The sequence below is a fragment of the Aythya ferina genome, assembly GCF_964211825.1.
Source record: "Aythya ferina genome assembly, chromosome: 2".
NCBI lineage: Eukaryota > Metazoa > Chordata > Aves > Anseriformes > Anatidae > Aythya > Aythya ferina.
This window is the reverse complement of record NC_140297.1, coordinates 120,317,522-120,334,138: the sequence shown is the minus strand read 5'-3', so window position 1 is coordinate 120,334,138 and position 16,617 is coordinate 120,317,522. Positions and strand designations below refer to the sequence as shown.

Sequence of the window (16,617 nt, the reverse complement as noted above, 5' to 3'; positions counted from 1 at the left end):
GACTCTGTTATGTTTAAGAGTCTATGCTATGTTTCTAGAGTCTGTATTTTAGCACTCAGCTCCAGCTTGAGGCTTTCTCTGTAAAATGAAATGTTATTGCTTCACTATAATAATAGCAATAATAAGAATAAAAAAACCTCTAGCCAGTGCCCTGTCATCTGTAATGACAGGAGGCAGCAGGGAGAGATAGCAAAAGTCAAACCCTTCTCTCCACTACAGCCTTGCCTCTTCCAGCTGGTTGAGTTATCTGCTCCTTCCATGGCTCCCAAGGGTGCCAAATGCTTGGGTCTCTTGCTGATCCAGGCAGTCTTATTTCTGTGCTACACCCCTGTTCCCTGTGGAGGTACCACTGGTGTCATATATGCTCAAGGTCTCTATGTACAGGGTGAGCTGCTGGCAGCAGAAATGCAAGGCTCCTTGTCTGTGCAGCAACAACAGAGTGCACATGAGCTGGCACATCTGCAATATTTCTTTGGCCAGATCTTTTGTCCCTTTCTACTTGCAGGGGACACAGATTAAGTGACTTGTCTGCCAAACACAACAGGCATCACTCACTGTATACCATGTGGAAGAAGCAAGGTTAGAGTTTAGCTCTCGTCACAAGCTAAATATGCTAACCGGCATGTCTTTGAAGCCAGACCTGATAAGGACGTTATGGTATTTCAAGCTTTCTTATCAAAGTGTAATCCCCTAGCAATATGTGCTGCAAGCACCCGTGATGCACTTGAAATGAAACCCTCTTCTGTGGTGGTGTTCTGGATGTAAAAGGGTGGAGGTGTTTACGTGACTCTGGATCCAGGGGAGTGAATCCAACATCTGATTTGTACACTGTATAAGTAGAGGAAATAATTTTCAAATAAGGATGCCAGCTGCTGAAAGAGGGTATTCACTGCTAGTAATGAAAAACAGATTAGGAAGGCATTATTTACACTTGATAAATCAGAGATGGCATCAAAGAGAGCTAGTATTACAAACTATTAATGAAAGACATAATAATGAAACAAATCACATAATAGATCACAACGAAGTGATTCAGTGTAATGAATACTGATACTAAGTAAGTGAACTGTGCACTCTAGGGATACAATTTTAAATCCATTCGAGTGTGCATGGTAGCAGTGTAAGCAAAAAGAGCACTTTTAGAAGAAATTTACTCTGTTCCTTTGCTCACTCAGATCACATCCACACTTTACCAGCTCTTCCTTTGATGACGTATAAGGCAGATAAAAATAAAAATACCTACCAAGACCTGTTATTTTTATTATTTTCTGAGTCAAAGTAACAACTGAAATCTCATCACCCATGCAGATATTGGCCAACATTCTTCATTTCAAATAATAATGTGAGTAAATAAACATTAAACATACTAAAAAGCCAGACATTTAATTGATTATAAATTTATTTAATTCTTATAATTATAGGAAGCACATTGCTGCTACAAAGTGTGGTAGTGCCTTAAAGGTGAAACATGTCTAAAATTCAGACCTTCATACAGATATAAAATTTTGGAGGTACTAAGGGTGGAGTCTTTGATTAAGCAGAGAGATGCCTTATGAAACTAATACACAGTATATGTATTCTGATCACATACATGAAACTTTGAGTGGTGTGTAACTCATGATTTCATTTCAGACTCATCTGTATCCTAAACTCTTCCTCAGTCAACTTGGTTAACTCTGGCAATATGAAAGTTTACCAAAACAAAGATTGATCTACTTATTAGATATTCACACATTTGTAGCTAAATATTTTTATATTTATTGTGCATTTTCAAAAAGAACTGGGATTTTTTGAAGTAAAGGCATTCACACATATAGATTTAGAAAGTCCAATGGATGTGTAAGAATGGGCACTGTAAAAATCAGCAAGCTCAACAAGGAGTTGCCTAAGTTACCTGGTAAGCTATTGCAATGGTAGTGATAATAGATGATGGAAAAGTCTCTCTTAAAGGTTCTTAGCTGAGGTTCTGGCCACAAGATTTTGCAATCAAATGTCAGTTGGAAACTTACTGACACCGAGTGAACTACTGAATAACAAATTCTTTATTCCTGGCAGTTACATACATTGCTATCTTGTAGGAAAAGGATGTAATACATGGTAAGTCTAAAGAGTTGTGCAGTTTGTTTGGAAAATTATTTTGAGGCAATATAAATTTTAATAAATGTTGAAATTGAAACAATTTATCAATTTAATAAATATTGACAGATTTGACCCAAGCTAAATTGAAATTATTCACAAATTATTACTGAAATGAAAATGTTTTAACATGTTGCTACACGTCTACCATCATGAATGCTCAGCTCAAGTCCACAGTGCTGTGTTACAGATCTCAATTTATGTTTTCTAAATTTCAGTCATGCAAAATTTTTGAGCAGCTCTAATTGGATTGGAATGCAGTGTTCACATTAGACATGTTTAATTCACTGTGATGTTTTTAATGCATTGTTTTGACATTCCTTCAGAGTAATTACAATACCTTCAGAATTATAAAATACAAGTAAATCAAATAAGCAGGAATTTAGAGAAGCAGTACACTCAGAAAGAATCAGAAAACAAGGAGCTATGGATAAAGTTGCACCACAGTGCTGCCTTCACTTCCATCTTCAGCAAGCCACCTAAAGAGAAAAGCATAGAACATGTTCATAGATACGGTATATTCAGAAGACGTGTAGATGCCTTTTAGGGACATGGTTGGGCTTGATGATCTCAGAGGTCAGAGTATATTTAAATAATTCTATGTTTCTATATATAAAACTTGACAGACAAAGGGCTTGCTTCTACAACTTTCCATTTCTTTCTAAAAGTTTCAACATTAACTTATACAGGAGGAGTAACCAATCTGAAGAGTCGTGTTTTTTTCAGTATCCATATATGCATAATATTAAAGTAACTGTATAACTATATTAAATATACATACATTTTATATGTAGGTTGCATAAAAATAGGTGATGAGTAGATTGTTTCATTGAGTGGTAAAAATCAGGATGTTTTAGAGTAAGAGAGTATGTTCTGTGATAGCAAGCTATTGTCCATTTATTCCATGCCATGGACTGTTTATTTCTCATACCTCCTTGGCTTACAAAATACTGAGCCATATGGTGGGCCTTAACCATGTTCCATATGACCCTATGGGGGTTTTACCATTGACTATACCAGAAACCCACCTGAATGTAAAACTCAGATAGATTGGTTAACTGGAATCATGAAGGCAATAACATTCACTTTCAAAGAGATTTTCCAAAGCTTCTGCTTCTTTTAATGCTTCTGCAAGGCTTTTGCCAGACTAGCTGATGTCATTTCTACTTAGTAGCGAGTATGGGAGGAATTCCCAGCTGGTATAGCATTAACGTAGTTCACATCTGAAATTGCACTGTTAAACAGCTGGGAGATACGTTTGAAGCCAAACAGTTCCAGGCTGCAACATAACTAGTCTTGCCAGATAAAATGCCAAGTTAGTAAAGGATACAGAGCTCCTTTCACATTTCTCAATGATGAATGTCTTTTAGAGACAGCATTTGTGTCAGAGGATATGAGAGGAATCTTCGTTTGTTTGTTTGTTTTTGGTGGGGTGGGTGTGGGAGGAGAGAAAATAAACCCATTCCCTATTTACCCAGTAGGATATGACATAAGCATTTTGTGCGAGCAGGAACAGGTACATGTACTTATAGTTTCCAGTATCTCAGGAGTGTCCCATAGCTTCTGGGTCAGTGAATATTCTGGGGTGCCATGATGACAGACAGAGAGCAGCTTGACAGAAAAAAATCTGGAGGTCCTGGTGGACACCAAGTTGAACATGACCCAGTGATTTGTCCTTGCAGCAAAGGTTGCTAATGGTATCCTGGGCTGCATTAGGCTAAGTGTTGCTAGCAGGTCGAGGGAGGTGATCCTTCAACTCCACTCAGCACTGTTTGGGGAAGATGACCTCCAGAGGTCCCTTCCAGTGATTCTATGACGTCAGTTGAAAATACTCTCATGGATTGTTGCACACCTGAGTGATATTGTGATCTAAGAAATTTTGCTCATGCCCATTAACTTAAATTTAGGTATCTAGAAGATTAGAGCACGTGTTTGGAAGAATTTTAATGGAACCTACATGAAGACTTTAGTGCAGTGCTGTGTAGAGATATATTCTGAGATATTGCATGACATTAATCACTTTTTATAGAGCTGGCCCCTGCACGCTGCAGACCAGGCACTGTCAGGTACTAAGGGCTTGAAGATTCTGTTGAGGCTGCTAACATTCTGCATTCTCATGACTTAGATTGTAGAGTCTAACTGATTATCCAGGAATAAAAAATAAAATTAAAAAAAAATACATACATGTATATGTTGCTTTTTTTTTGGTTTCAGGTTTGAGATTTGACTTTGATGAATTGTTAAGTTTACAGAAACATTCTGAAGAAGTAAATTAAATATTCTTGGCTACCATTTCTGTTTTCAGATCACCAGGCAACATCCCTCTTCCTAGATACTGAAAACTTCTAAGATTTCATACATCTCTGCTCTCCAGATGCATTAAAATTTTATTTTACACTTAGAAAGACAAGAATGTGTTTGCTTCTGTTGTTTACTCTGAAATGTATTAAGCTGCAAACTGTATGCTGTAGTGGATGATCACCCCAAATATACCTTTAAGTCTAATCTCCAACTTCTGAAAGTGTATTGTTTCAGTTTGACACAGACTGAAGTGGATCTTCCCTTTGTACATTAGAACCCATTTACCCTAAAACCCCTTTATCTGAATAAATTTCTAAATTTACCTCTAACATGTCATTATAAAAAAAAATTCTGTTATCTTTATTACATTCAGCTGAACATAACTTAGACCTGTACTACCAAACAAAAAGTGACTTTTTCTCCAGAGTTATATCTATACTGCCATATCCTACTATCCACCCACCATCCCTTATTTCCAATGTCTGTGTTCTCTCATGTCTGTGTACATATGATATGCTAGTCAGAGCTACATATGTGCTAATACTCATGCAATGGTTCACCAGACAGCTTCTACCTCATGAAAATGGCATACTACTATCTTCTCTCAGCAAGGGCACTCAGATACTTCTGTCTCTTCTACAGCCATCCAGTTTTAATAACATGGAAAAATATAATGTCTTCCTCTATATATTCTTCTGGCAAATTAGATGAAAATGGTCAAAAGGTTCAAAAGTTACCGGGGATGGACTGATAGAAAAACAGCATGGTTTCAGAATTTGTACTGTTTTAGGAAACCAGAAGAAAAACAACTGAGAGACTAAAAAGACCACTAGTTGTTATGAAGAAAACTGCACCTACAGAGTAATAATGAGCTGATCTACCAACCTGTTACAGTTGAAGCAATACACTGAGTTCCTAGATGCATCAGTGATTTCTACTTTTTCTAGAAACCAGCCACTTCCTGTAGAACAATGAAGAAAAGACAAATTTGATATAACCAAAACACATATAAATCATAAGCAATGTTTCTGATTTCATTTCCAAACCCTGTGTGGTTCAGCATTTTCAAATGGACTCAATATCAATAATAAAACTGAAAAGTCGATAATTCAAATTACTACCAACTTCTCTCCATTTTATGGAGGAGGTCTTTGATGTTATTGACAGAAAATATAAAGGAAAAAAATTATTACAGCTTAACTTAGTTTTCCACATGGAATGTAATAGGTATAAGGCAAATGAAACAGAGTGCATGGCAATATCAAATACATTCTTGAAATCCCATTTTGCCCTTTTCTGTAGTCTGAAATGCACTCATAGTACACCCCTGAAATGATTTGATCTTCAGTGTCTACCAAACCAAAAAAAAAAAAGGATGGACTTTATTAGTAGATGTAATTTCTTTAATGATAATCTAAGAACAGGATAACAGAAATTCTATTACTACTTTCTAGTTAATGTGTTTATATAAACCTATATAAACCAGTTGATGAACTTGAATTTCTCATTTTCTCTATCAGTAATGATTCAGAATAACATCTCAATTTTGGGCCAAAATTCATATCTGTTTTTGCTTTAAGAATATATTTAACTACTATAGTCAACAAGTTTGTTGTGTGAAAGATACCATCATTCTTATGCTGTAGAATTTTATTTTACACAATATTAAAATATGAAGGTTTTTAAAATAAAACTTTATTATACACAAATGCAGTGTTTGTGATGATGTCTTTAGTTGTGTTTGCCAATGCAAACACAATTTAAAACGTTTAAAAACCAATTAGGATCGTATTGCTAGCAGCTGAAAACCTTTTGGTATTCTTTGCATGTTCTAGAGATAAAACACTATATTCTAACAAATGATTTTGGTTTTCAAATATTTGGAAAAACTATCATGTAGGCTAAATATATATACATATAATTTGTAAGTAGGCTGAAAACACAACATAAAATATTTTGCAAACTGTACCAATGTAAATAAAACATAAAGGCATGGCACTGTTTTTCCCCTTCCATGGACATTTTCAAACAATTATCTAGTATAACTAGGCCATAAAGGTGTCTACATTTTTCATCTTCAATCCACAGGAGTCATTTATTGAAATTGTGAAGTACTTTTGGAACTCCTTTAATGAAATTTTGTGAATGCTTTAATATATTGTAGACTCTACTTGGAATATATGACCTTTCCTGAAATCTCTGTAATTCAGTCATGATTATTAGCAATAAAAATTTACAGTCCCTCAAATTTACACAGCACTTTATAAACAAATATTAAGCCATGTTTGCTCTCCTGAAAAGTTTATAATCTAATGCTTTATCCTTTATTGACGTAACTCCAGCAGACCTCACTGAATGCTCTAGGTATGGAGAAATCTAGAGGCAGGTAAGAAAGATTAGCAAACAGATGAAACATTTCAAAGAGGTGTTACCTTTGAGGAGACTTGTGCAGATTACAACTGACAAGACAAAAGACATTTGGAGATAATTTCAGAGAAAAAAAAAAAAAGAGGAAGAAAGTCATGGATTTAACATGGATCTACACACAACAGCTGTGCTAGGAAGGCACTATGCAATGTTGATCAGGACACAGAGAGTACAGATAATCATGTTGTTGATGGTTTGGGACCCAGAAATTACAAGTTTAATGTGTATTTCCCCTGCAGGCTTCTGTGCAATTCTCAGAGCACCAAAAGTCTTCTGGTGTAGAATTCCCCAGTGTTAAGCTGAATTGTGTGCATGTACAGTAGCTAACACTAATAAGATGAAATTCAGCCGGAGGATTTTATTTCAACAGATTATATATGTGTATATAAATGTAGTTTTCAGTACCATCACATGTATGATATGACATGATATGATATGACATACATATCATATACAGGGGTTTTCTAGTCAGAAAGCCCCTGTAGAACTTTTGCCTAAAAAAGATTTGCCAGTTGCAGAATTTTGTTTGGTACATCCTAGGTATGCTACACCCTTGATGCCTTATTAATAAATAAGGTTTTATTAAACCTAAGTGCATTTCTTACTTACCAGAGTGGTTTAGTAAAACTCACCTGATTAGATTATCTCAAAACAATGTGACCTTTGTGATTCAAGCTGTACATTGCCTGCAAATTCTATTTATATATTTCTATCTTTCAAGGTTTTAATTTCATATCATCACTAAATGTAAGTTCCAAATGCTCTATGCCCTAATCTCCTATCTTATGTTTTGGTAAATTCAGGTATTAGAGATTATGAGATACACTGTACATGGAAACAGTTTCCATCATCATGTCTGGGTTCATACTGTAGCTGCATCCTAATTTAAAATCAGGTCAAGATCTAGCGCAGTCCAGTGCTCTCCTTATTGTTTAGCTCTCATAAGAAGAAAAGCTACATGTGTCATGGTAATCCTATGTTGTTCAACACATCTAATAAAAGTTTTGGCTGAACGATGACTGAAGAATAAAGATTTCAGAGATACATACTAACCATATTTCCTCTCTGCTAGCGATAAATAAATAAATAAATTATGAAAAGTCAAGGTAAAGTGGTAAAGTCAATGAAAATGTGATAAAGTGATAAAGATAGGGGTGGCAAGAGCAGTCAAAGCAAGAAAAGCAAGAGAAGTCAAAGAAAGAGCAGTCAAACTGACCTCATTTGTATCAAGATTTATATTAGCTAACTGTAGCAATAGCATGACTTCAAAGACCTTCCAAATGTCAGGCAGATATTCAAGCAGAAGATTTTTACAAGCCCATTGAACACATGCAGTATACTTACCGAATCCTTTCCCATCATGACCAATTTCAATGGAATGTAGGCATCCTATTTTTTTTGTCTTAATCTTGAATGTATCAACCTTTAATATTAAAATACAGCCAGTTATAAAAAGTTACATACATACATTTGGAAATTTATACCTTTGTTAAGGCCAGTTTCAGGACTAATTCAAATGTAGTAATATCAGTTTGAAATAGATGGGTGACACCTGGTATGGTTTATTTTCCTTAGCAAAGGTCTTTGGTAGATCCTCTCTATACTTCACAGTAGGACAATCTTATAGCAGGACAATTTATACAGTAGAGTGGACAAATCTTAAAGAATGAAAATCCGTATCTTTTTCCCAACTTTCATATATCAAAGTATTTTTACTAAATGTCATGAATTCTCAGTTGCTATAGCCTTCTAAAATGTTTTCAGTTTATTGTACATAAATATATGTTCAAGAATGCAAAAGAGAAAGGCTTGTACAGCATTTGCCATTTTATCTCCCACATATTATATATTTTCTTCAGATCCTTTTTTTCCATAAGACATTTCTTAAAGATCTCACTGGTTTACATTGATTTAGCTAGATTGTTAATTAGCTAATAATACAATTTCTATGTATTTACTCTTCTTTTTCAAAGAACAATGATACCTTCTGTGTAGTAAGCAAAAGGAAGTATTACTCAAGACACTCTTATTTTCTCCTTGTGCTTGTAGGTAACTAGTTTATTAATTTTCTCAGTATTGAAGTCAATACATGATGATATCCTCAGACACTTTAGCTGAAAAAAAATTGAACCAAACTGCACATAAAAAGATGCTTACTATTGCTGGAAATAATGAAGCATATTTCATATGGAAGATATCTTAACTGGAGTTTTACTTATTCAGTCATTACCTTTCAAGAAATCCACAGGAGAAAAATGTGGGAAATATATTTATTTCTTGATACATAAGGGTCACCATCAGAGGTGGTGAATAAATGGAACAGTTCCTTTGCCAAAGTAATATGTTTATTAAAAACAGAAGAACATTCTGTTAAGGTACTAGGATACCTTACAGAGAATCATCATTCTTAAGCAAATATTTATATCTGAACTACAAATATCTGAATAGAATCATACAATCATGGAATCATAGAACCAGAAAATGGCTCACATTGGAAGGGATCTTAAAGACCATCTAACTCCATCCCCCCTGCCATAGCCAGGGATGCCGCCCACTAGATCAGGTTGCCCAAGGCCCAATCCAGCCTGGCCTTGAACACCTCCAGGGATGGAGCATCTGTAACTTCTTTTGGCAACCTCCACCACCCTCTGAGTGAAGAATTTCCTCCTAATGTCTAGTCCAAATCTATCCTCTTTTAGTTTAAGACCATTCCCCCTTGTCCTATCTTTATCTACCTGAGTAAAGAGTCTTTCTCCATCTTTTTTATAAGACCCCTTTAAGTATTGAAAGGTCACAATGAGGTCTCCCTGGAGCCTTCTCTAGACTGAACATCCCCAGCTCTCTCCAGCCCTCTGATCATCTCTGTAGCCTTCTTCTTCTGGATGCACTCTAACAGATCCACCACTTTCTTGAGATGGGGACTCCAAACCTGGACTTCCACTGAAGATGGGGCCTCCCAGTGGCAGAGTAGAGGGGGACAATCACCTCCCTTGACCTACTGGTCACTCTCTTTTGATGCAGACCAGGACACAGTTGGTCTTCTCCATTTTGTTTGGTTATCCAAACAAAACTTTCCATTGTAAAGTAAACCAATGGGATATCAGAGACTGATATTCAATATTCAAAATTTGTGTAACACCAAGGAATATTGCACATACATGCACATGCACGAGTAATGCATGCTGTGCGTTGCAGATCAACGAAACACATAACTGAGCAGATGAGTGGATGCAATATGAGGATGTGTTTGGGAGTAACAACAACAGTTAGTCATTGTCAGTTACATATATTAGAGATAAAATGTCCTTTGGTTACTCTGGTGAAACGCTAACCACAGAAAGAGCTGTCCACATATCATCTAAATACTTGGAAAAGAAGATAAATGCCTGAAGTTTTATAAAAGTCTTGCATAGATTTCTTACTTTCCCAATCCAGAAACAGATAGAAATCTATATCCTCACCTTTCCTCTTTCAAAGGGATCTTGATGCTCCAGTGACTGAGAGAGCTGAAACACCTCAGATCTGTCCTCATCCCCAAATAAAATAATATGCACATTGGCATCAGTTCCTGCTCCCCTTTTGTCACCTGTGTATACTTTAATAGTATACTCTGTCTGATTTTCTGCTTGACTTCCTTCTTTATTTAAGTTTTTATCTGTGCCATTCTTTTGTTTGTCTCCTCTAATAATAAAAGATACCGGGATTTCTCTCTGTATTTCTGGCTTATTTGGATCCAAAGAAAATGTCCTGCAAAACAAAAACCATATATTTTTGTGGTAAATAATCTATATGTTAAATCAAAAAATCCTATGAGTTTAAATGGGACAGTGGAAGATGGACTTTAAAAAAAAAAATCTGTTGATTGACCCACTGTATGACAGTCTTTTTAATCCAGTGCCTGCTCAGTGTTCTCTATCAAAAATAAATAAATAAATAAATAAATAAATAAATAAAATAGTGCTCTCTAACTACAAAAGGACTAGCTCCTCGTATGATACTTACTCATTCACTTCAAAAACATAGATAGGATGATTCTTCACAGATTCTTTCAAATGCAATTTTTTAATGTCCAGTTTGCAGTCTAAAAACAAGAAAATAAAATATAGTGAAAATGTTGTACTGTGCATCCAAGAATTAAGTAAAGTATTAAAACATCATTTATTAATTAATTTATGTATAACAACGATTGACTATAAAATCCTGGAATCATTGAAACATTTCTTATTTTGTTCCTATTTAAAACCTCTACACAGAAGTTTAGAAGTATTTCCCTTGTCTTGGTGAAGCAGAGGAGTGCAGCAGGCATGCAGAACACATTCAGCACAACTCAGGCAGGCTCATTTGAGAAGGAAGAGAAGGAATATGTATCTGGTGCTTCCTCCTCAGTGACTGGTTGACAAAAGGGTTGGAACTCCATTCCATGTGGAGCATAAAGATTTATAGAATGACAGGTATGAAGGAAGTTTAACAATTCAGTGTAAACCTCTTCTGTATAAGAAAGATTGCTCTTTGAACTGCAATTTTGAATTTTCTGCTGAGGGCTTCAGCTATTTGCTGTCTATGACACTGGCCACTCTTGCCACTAGCTAGTCACGAAGACTACTTAATTTCTCTTTTCTTCTATCATTTGTCCCTGCAGCTCTCTTCAGCAAAGTGTGTCCCAATGTCTTCTCCTACTGTCTAAGTCCCTTTTATTATATATCAGTAGATGTTTAATAGGATCAGGCTCCTCTGGAGGAATTCAGGACATGGTGTTGCACTCATGATCTTCCCAGACAGTGCATTCAGAAGCTAGGGGATCTCAAAATCTCAAACCATGCATGCAGTGAGGGAAGAGCCACCTGATCCTAAAAAAACCAGCTCTGATTGTAGAAGCAGCATAAATATAGAAAATCAATACATTGCCTGGGATGACCAGTCCTGCAGGGTACATTTGATTTCAGACACTAAAGAGCTTTTGCGCTTGGGGATTTTTGGTTCAAAGTCTACATCCAAACAATTCAATAAACCTCTAGACACAATGTGGACACCCTTACTCATCCAAAGTGCTTTATCATCTAAGTAATTCTGTTGGAAGAAATGTATTATACACCTGTCCAATCCTTTCTTCATAACACACACAGCCAATGAGCCTCAAAGTCCCTCCTTTGTGAATCATGTTTTCAAACCTGACTGGAAAAATCTTGCCTGTCATGTTCTTTGTGGTGCCCTTTGGCAATGTGTAATTGCCATATTCAATGACTGTCAGTGAGACAGATGACTGTAGTTAACTTTCATGGCTGAAACTGCAGGAAACAAATGTAGTCAGCCCTCAACAGCAGTATGACAGGGCTGCCCCTCCCCTTCCCTATCCCACTGTAATATTTGCAGCTCCATGTTGTGCCCCCTCTGAAGACCTTAGTATTCAAGCAATTCATGCTCTGGTGCAGAAAGTGTTGACCACCCAACCAGCAGGTACATGTTGACCACCCAAATGTCTTTGATATTTATATGTATTTTTCAAATATGGTTGAAGCTCGGCGGTGAGTTTAGAAGGTTATTATGAGGAGCCAGACAGACAAGCAAGACAGACAAAGTAGAAATGTATAACCCTTGCTTTCCTAGAAACCTGTCTACAAATGGTCCACTGTAATACACAGAAAGTAACAATACACAATTATATGAGAAATTTCATTAAAGGAATTTACAAAAACATTTACAAAAAATTCATCTTAGAATATTCCTTAGTAGCATGATAACCATCCTACAGATGAGACAATGTAATTTGGTGGCAAAGCTACCGTTCATCACATTTAAACTCTCCCCCCACCCCACCATCCCCCCAAAAATAAAAAGTTACAATAAGAAAACAGAACAGCTGGAGAAAACAATAAAAATAACTGAATCACAGAAAGGCAATTAAACAATACTAGTTTCTTACTTGAGTTATAAGTATTCTCCTATATTGTATATTAATAGGAGAACAAAATTATTTATCCTAATTTTTATTTCTTGTTTGTAATGGAATAGTTTACTTTCTTGATGCAGTAATTATACAGCTTTCAGCTCCAGGGATTTAAATGCAACAAAATGTAGGATTTTGCTTTATAAAATTTTACCTTTTTAAAAAATAACCAAAGGAAATTAATCTGAATTTATCTCTGGTGGTGACTGTATTGCTCTTAAGAGATTATCTGTGTGATTCGCATCACTGACTTTAGAGAGCAGCAAAAGTACTTTACCTGTTTTACTGCTGATTAAAAGAACAACTTTGTCCAGTTCTCCCAGTTCAACAGCATCCACAATAACTAGAAATGACTAAAATAAAATTGTTCAATATTACAATCTTAAACAATATTATTTTAAGTATAGAGGAAAAATAATATATAGGAAGTACAAGAATGGATTAAAGGATAAATTTTAAGTAACTTTAATTTTAAATACAGAGTACCTCATGGCTCTCTTCCTGCTGGACATTCTCCAATGACCAGAGAAGAGATCTGTCCCCTGTGTCTCCGTAAGTACCATATATACACGCAGTTATACGCACGACATTTCTCACAGTCAAAATATTTCTAGAAAATACTGTTAGATGATATTTAACCACTGCAAAATCAAGCAGAAAGAGATCACTTTAATACCATGTCACAACCTTGCACAGCTATTTGACAACATAGCAATGCACAATCAGATGGAATTAAAAATGACACACTTGACAATGGTAGTAATCATTGTCTTATCACACACTTGACATAATAGTTAAATTCACTTTTTAAATATTTTTCCTTAATTTTGTCCTGTAACTATGAACATTGGTATTGCTGGCAACCTTCAATGAGAGAAAAACATGCCAATACTTTATGCTGATTTTCACAGTTTCACATTATGGAGAAATTACCGCAAACAGCTAGTTACCTTTTTATTTTTAATGCCAAATGACTAATAGATTAAATCCTAATAAGTTTCAGATTCATCAAACACCTTTGGGGTCTTTACAAAGACAGAATTTAGCTAGGGAGACAAGTCCTTCAGAGCACCTAAATTCCTACTTTGAACTTTATTATAATGGAGCACATCCTCTGACTATGGAGTCAGCCCAAGAATACAAGTCTATCTTGACTGAAGTTGTCACCCATGAGTTTGTGCAGTTTGTGATTTATGCAATAGTTATAGTTATTTAACTGAAGAAAAGATGACAGCATCTGAACACCTTTAAAAGTAAATGCATTCACAAAGCATCTGTTTATATTCTACCCTGGTAGAAGGGGATGAATCCTGACCTTGCAGAATGCTTCTGCAGAAAGTGGTTCAAAGTTTAGATCAGGACAGCATATATTAGCAGATTACCTGTATCCTTTCAAAAGCAAGAAAAGAAAAGAAAAGATCACAAGCTGTTATTATCAGCTTTCAGATCTAATGATCATATGAAATACCGAGTTCAGTACAAGAACTAGTTCTCTTCCATGAGCCTTGCCTTGTTTCCCCAGCATCAGCAATAACAGAGAGAGAACAGACTCTTGTTGCATGCATACTGTAGTGGAGCAGGTGCATAGTAAGAAATTCAGAGTGACAAAGAGGTACATAGTGTTATAAATGGCTCAGGATTCAAATTAGAATTAAATGAAAAATAGGATTTATTAAAGGATATAAAGGAATAGAGGTAAGCAAACAGCGCTGGGTGCACCGGGAGTCTCCGCTCCACCAGGATGCACACCAATTACATCAAGTAACTGATTTTTATGCTCCTAGACTAATACATATTCATTACTACTTCTAAAAAAATAGATTATTAAAATTAGCTTCCGGGGTGCAGTCCCTCCTACTGGAGCATGCGCAGTCTCCTCTGGGGTCTCTTCTGGGGGTCTCTAGGGGTCTTCCATGCTGAAGGCTCGCAGTCTTCCTCTTCCCCTTTGTACTTACTGGGCACCATCCCAAGTTTACGGAACACCTTCTTCAAAACACCTTCTTCAAATCTTGTCTCCCAGCAGCCTTTCAGCTTCTTTCTCAGCCCCCCCCTAACCAGATACCAAAGATCCACATAGTATCCCATAACAGTCACTAGTTGTTATCAGTTGTTCTGAAACTCCCAGACACACGGGTAATTAAAACATTCTTCCCCAGCCATTCACAGACACATCTATAGCAGTGTTAGAAATAGAAGTCCAGAATAACAAAAGCAAACAGGTTCATAAATTTAAGAAGTGATAAATTGGCTAGAATGAGGAATGAGGGGGAGACTGGGACACACTGCAGCTGTGGTTCAAGCATTGAATTGCCAGTGCAGGGCCCAGAGGCAGACAGGATTCAAACATTTCAAACAGAATTGTTCTTTATGGACACGAATTGTTAAAACATTCCTCACAATAGCTTTACCTGTAAAGATAAAACTTAGAAAAAGCCCAGGAAATAGCTAAGTTTAAATAAAAAATACAATTAAGGTAAAAAAAAAAAAAAAAAAAAAGGAAAAATATTTAAAATAAAAAAGCAGTGACCAGGGAACTGTCCTGCAGCATCTGCATGTGGCAGGCAGAGCCATCAGCAGTCCCAAACATGGCAAATTATGAATCAGATCTGGGATACATCCTGGGGGTCCAGCTGGGAACAGCTGGGCAAAGGGCCAAAGACAGAACTGGACACAAGGCTACAGCATTTGTCCTAAGTCTATTCAGAAGATGGGGCCAGAGACAGGTCTAAAGGCTGGTGCATATCTAATGCATCTCAGGCATGATCTTAAATGGATGCCCTATGCTCATGTGCAGAAGGGGCATGACTAGAGGTCCCAGGGCAGGTCCCAGTCCCAGATCCCAGACTTTCCAGGGCAAGTAAGATCTATTGTCTTATCATGGCCCTGACACACTGTAGTCAATTAAAGTTAGAGTTAAATGAACTTTGGAACAGATTATACGGGGGTTAGAACTGGCAGAGTACTTTTTAAAAAGAGAAGCAATTGAAGGAAACTGATGTAGGCCAGGGAAGAGGGCTAAAATCCTCAAACGGTGGTCTTTGTTCAGGTAGTGGGATCAAACCATTATAGGTGTGGGCAAATAAGCTTTTATCTCTGTAGTGAATTGAATAGATTGGAGGGAGGAAAGATGAAGGGAAATATCTGAAAAGAAGTTACATCCAATAAGGACAATACATATATGAATGTTACAACTCTGTTAATTTTATAAAATTCCAATGATTTCATAATCTCTGTGTGAATTATGACACTATTTTTACTTTGTGAAAATAATCAGTTATTTGAAAGTAACATAATGCATTTTTATTTTACCTTTTCACTAGTTCATTGTTTTGCATTAAATGCTACAGTAGTGTAAAATTCATTCACCTTCTGTACAACCCTGTGAGTGAGAGAGCACTGCTTTATCCCTGGGGATTCTTGAGGTGCAAGCATCTCAAAGGAAGGTACGCTACAGGGAATCTATGCATATATTCAGTTGGAGGCCTCTCCCCATTAATATACCCAAAGGTACATATGGACTGGTACATAGCCAGATCTCCAGGGCTTGCAATGTAATTTATCAGCTGTATTTTGATGGCTTCAATTAGCCATTAGGATATGCTTCATCACAGTCCCAAGTACAAAATGAAAAAATGGAAAAGACAACTGAGAGATGAAATTCTAAGGCACTCTATGAATGACAGTATACTGAGCTGTATCTGAAATTCAACAGCACACAGCTTCTCACTTAAGGTGATTATGATCAGCTGCTTTCCATTTCAATTAGCACAATACTGGTTTTCCTTTTAGCTGAGAAAAAGAAAACCGAA

General features: G+C 36.3%; 1 protein-coding gene across 1 annotated transcript in view; it reads right to left on the bottom strand.

Moving 5' to 3' along the window:
- Positions 1-1,381: 1,381 nt before the first annotated feature.
- Positions 1,382-16,617, bottom strand: part of RP1 (RP1 axonemal microtubule associated) — a 217,825-nt gene continuing 202,589 nt past the window's right edge. Inside the window, exons 54-60 of the mRNA XM_084509394.1 lie at positions 13,295-13,449; positions 13,086-13,161; positions 10,867-10,945; positions 10,326-10,611; positions 8,209-8,287; positions 5,323-5,398; positions 1,382-2,615 (exon numbers count right to left, since the gene is read on the bottom strand). Coding sequence (XP_084365520.1) covers positions 2,561-2,615; positions 5,323-5,398; positions 8,209-8,287; positions 10,326-10,611; positions 10,867-10,945; positions 13,086-13,161; positions 13,295-13,449 — 806 coding nt within the window. The 3' untranslated portion in view covers positions 1,382-2,560. The remainder of the gene's footprint in view (positions 2,616-5,322; positions 5,399-8,208; positions 8,288-10,325; positions 10,612-10,866; positions 10,946-13,085; positions 13,162-13,294; positions 13,450-16,617) is intronic.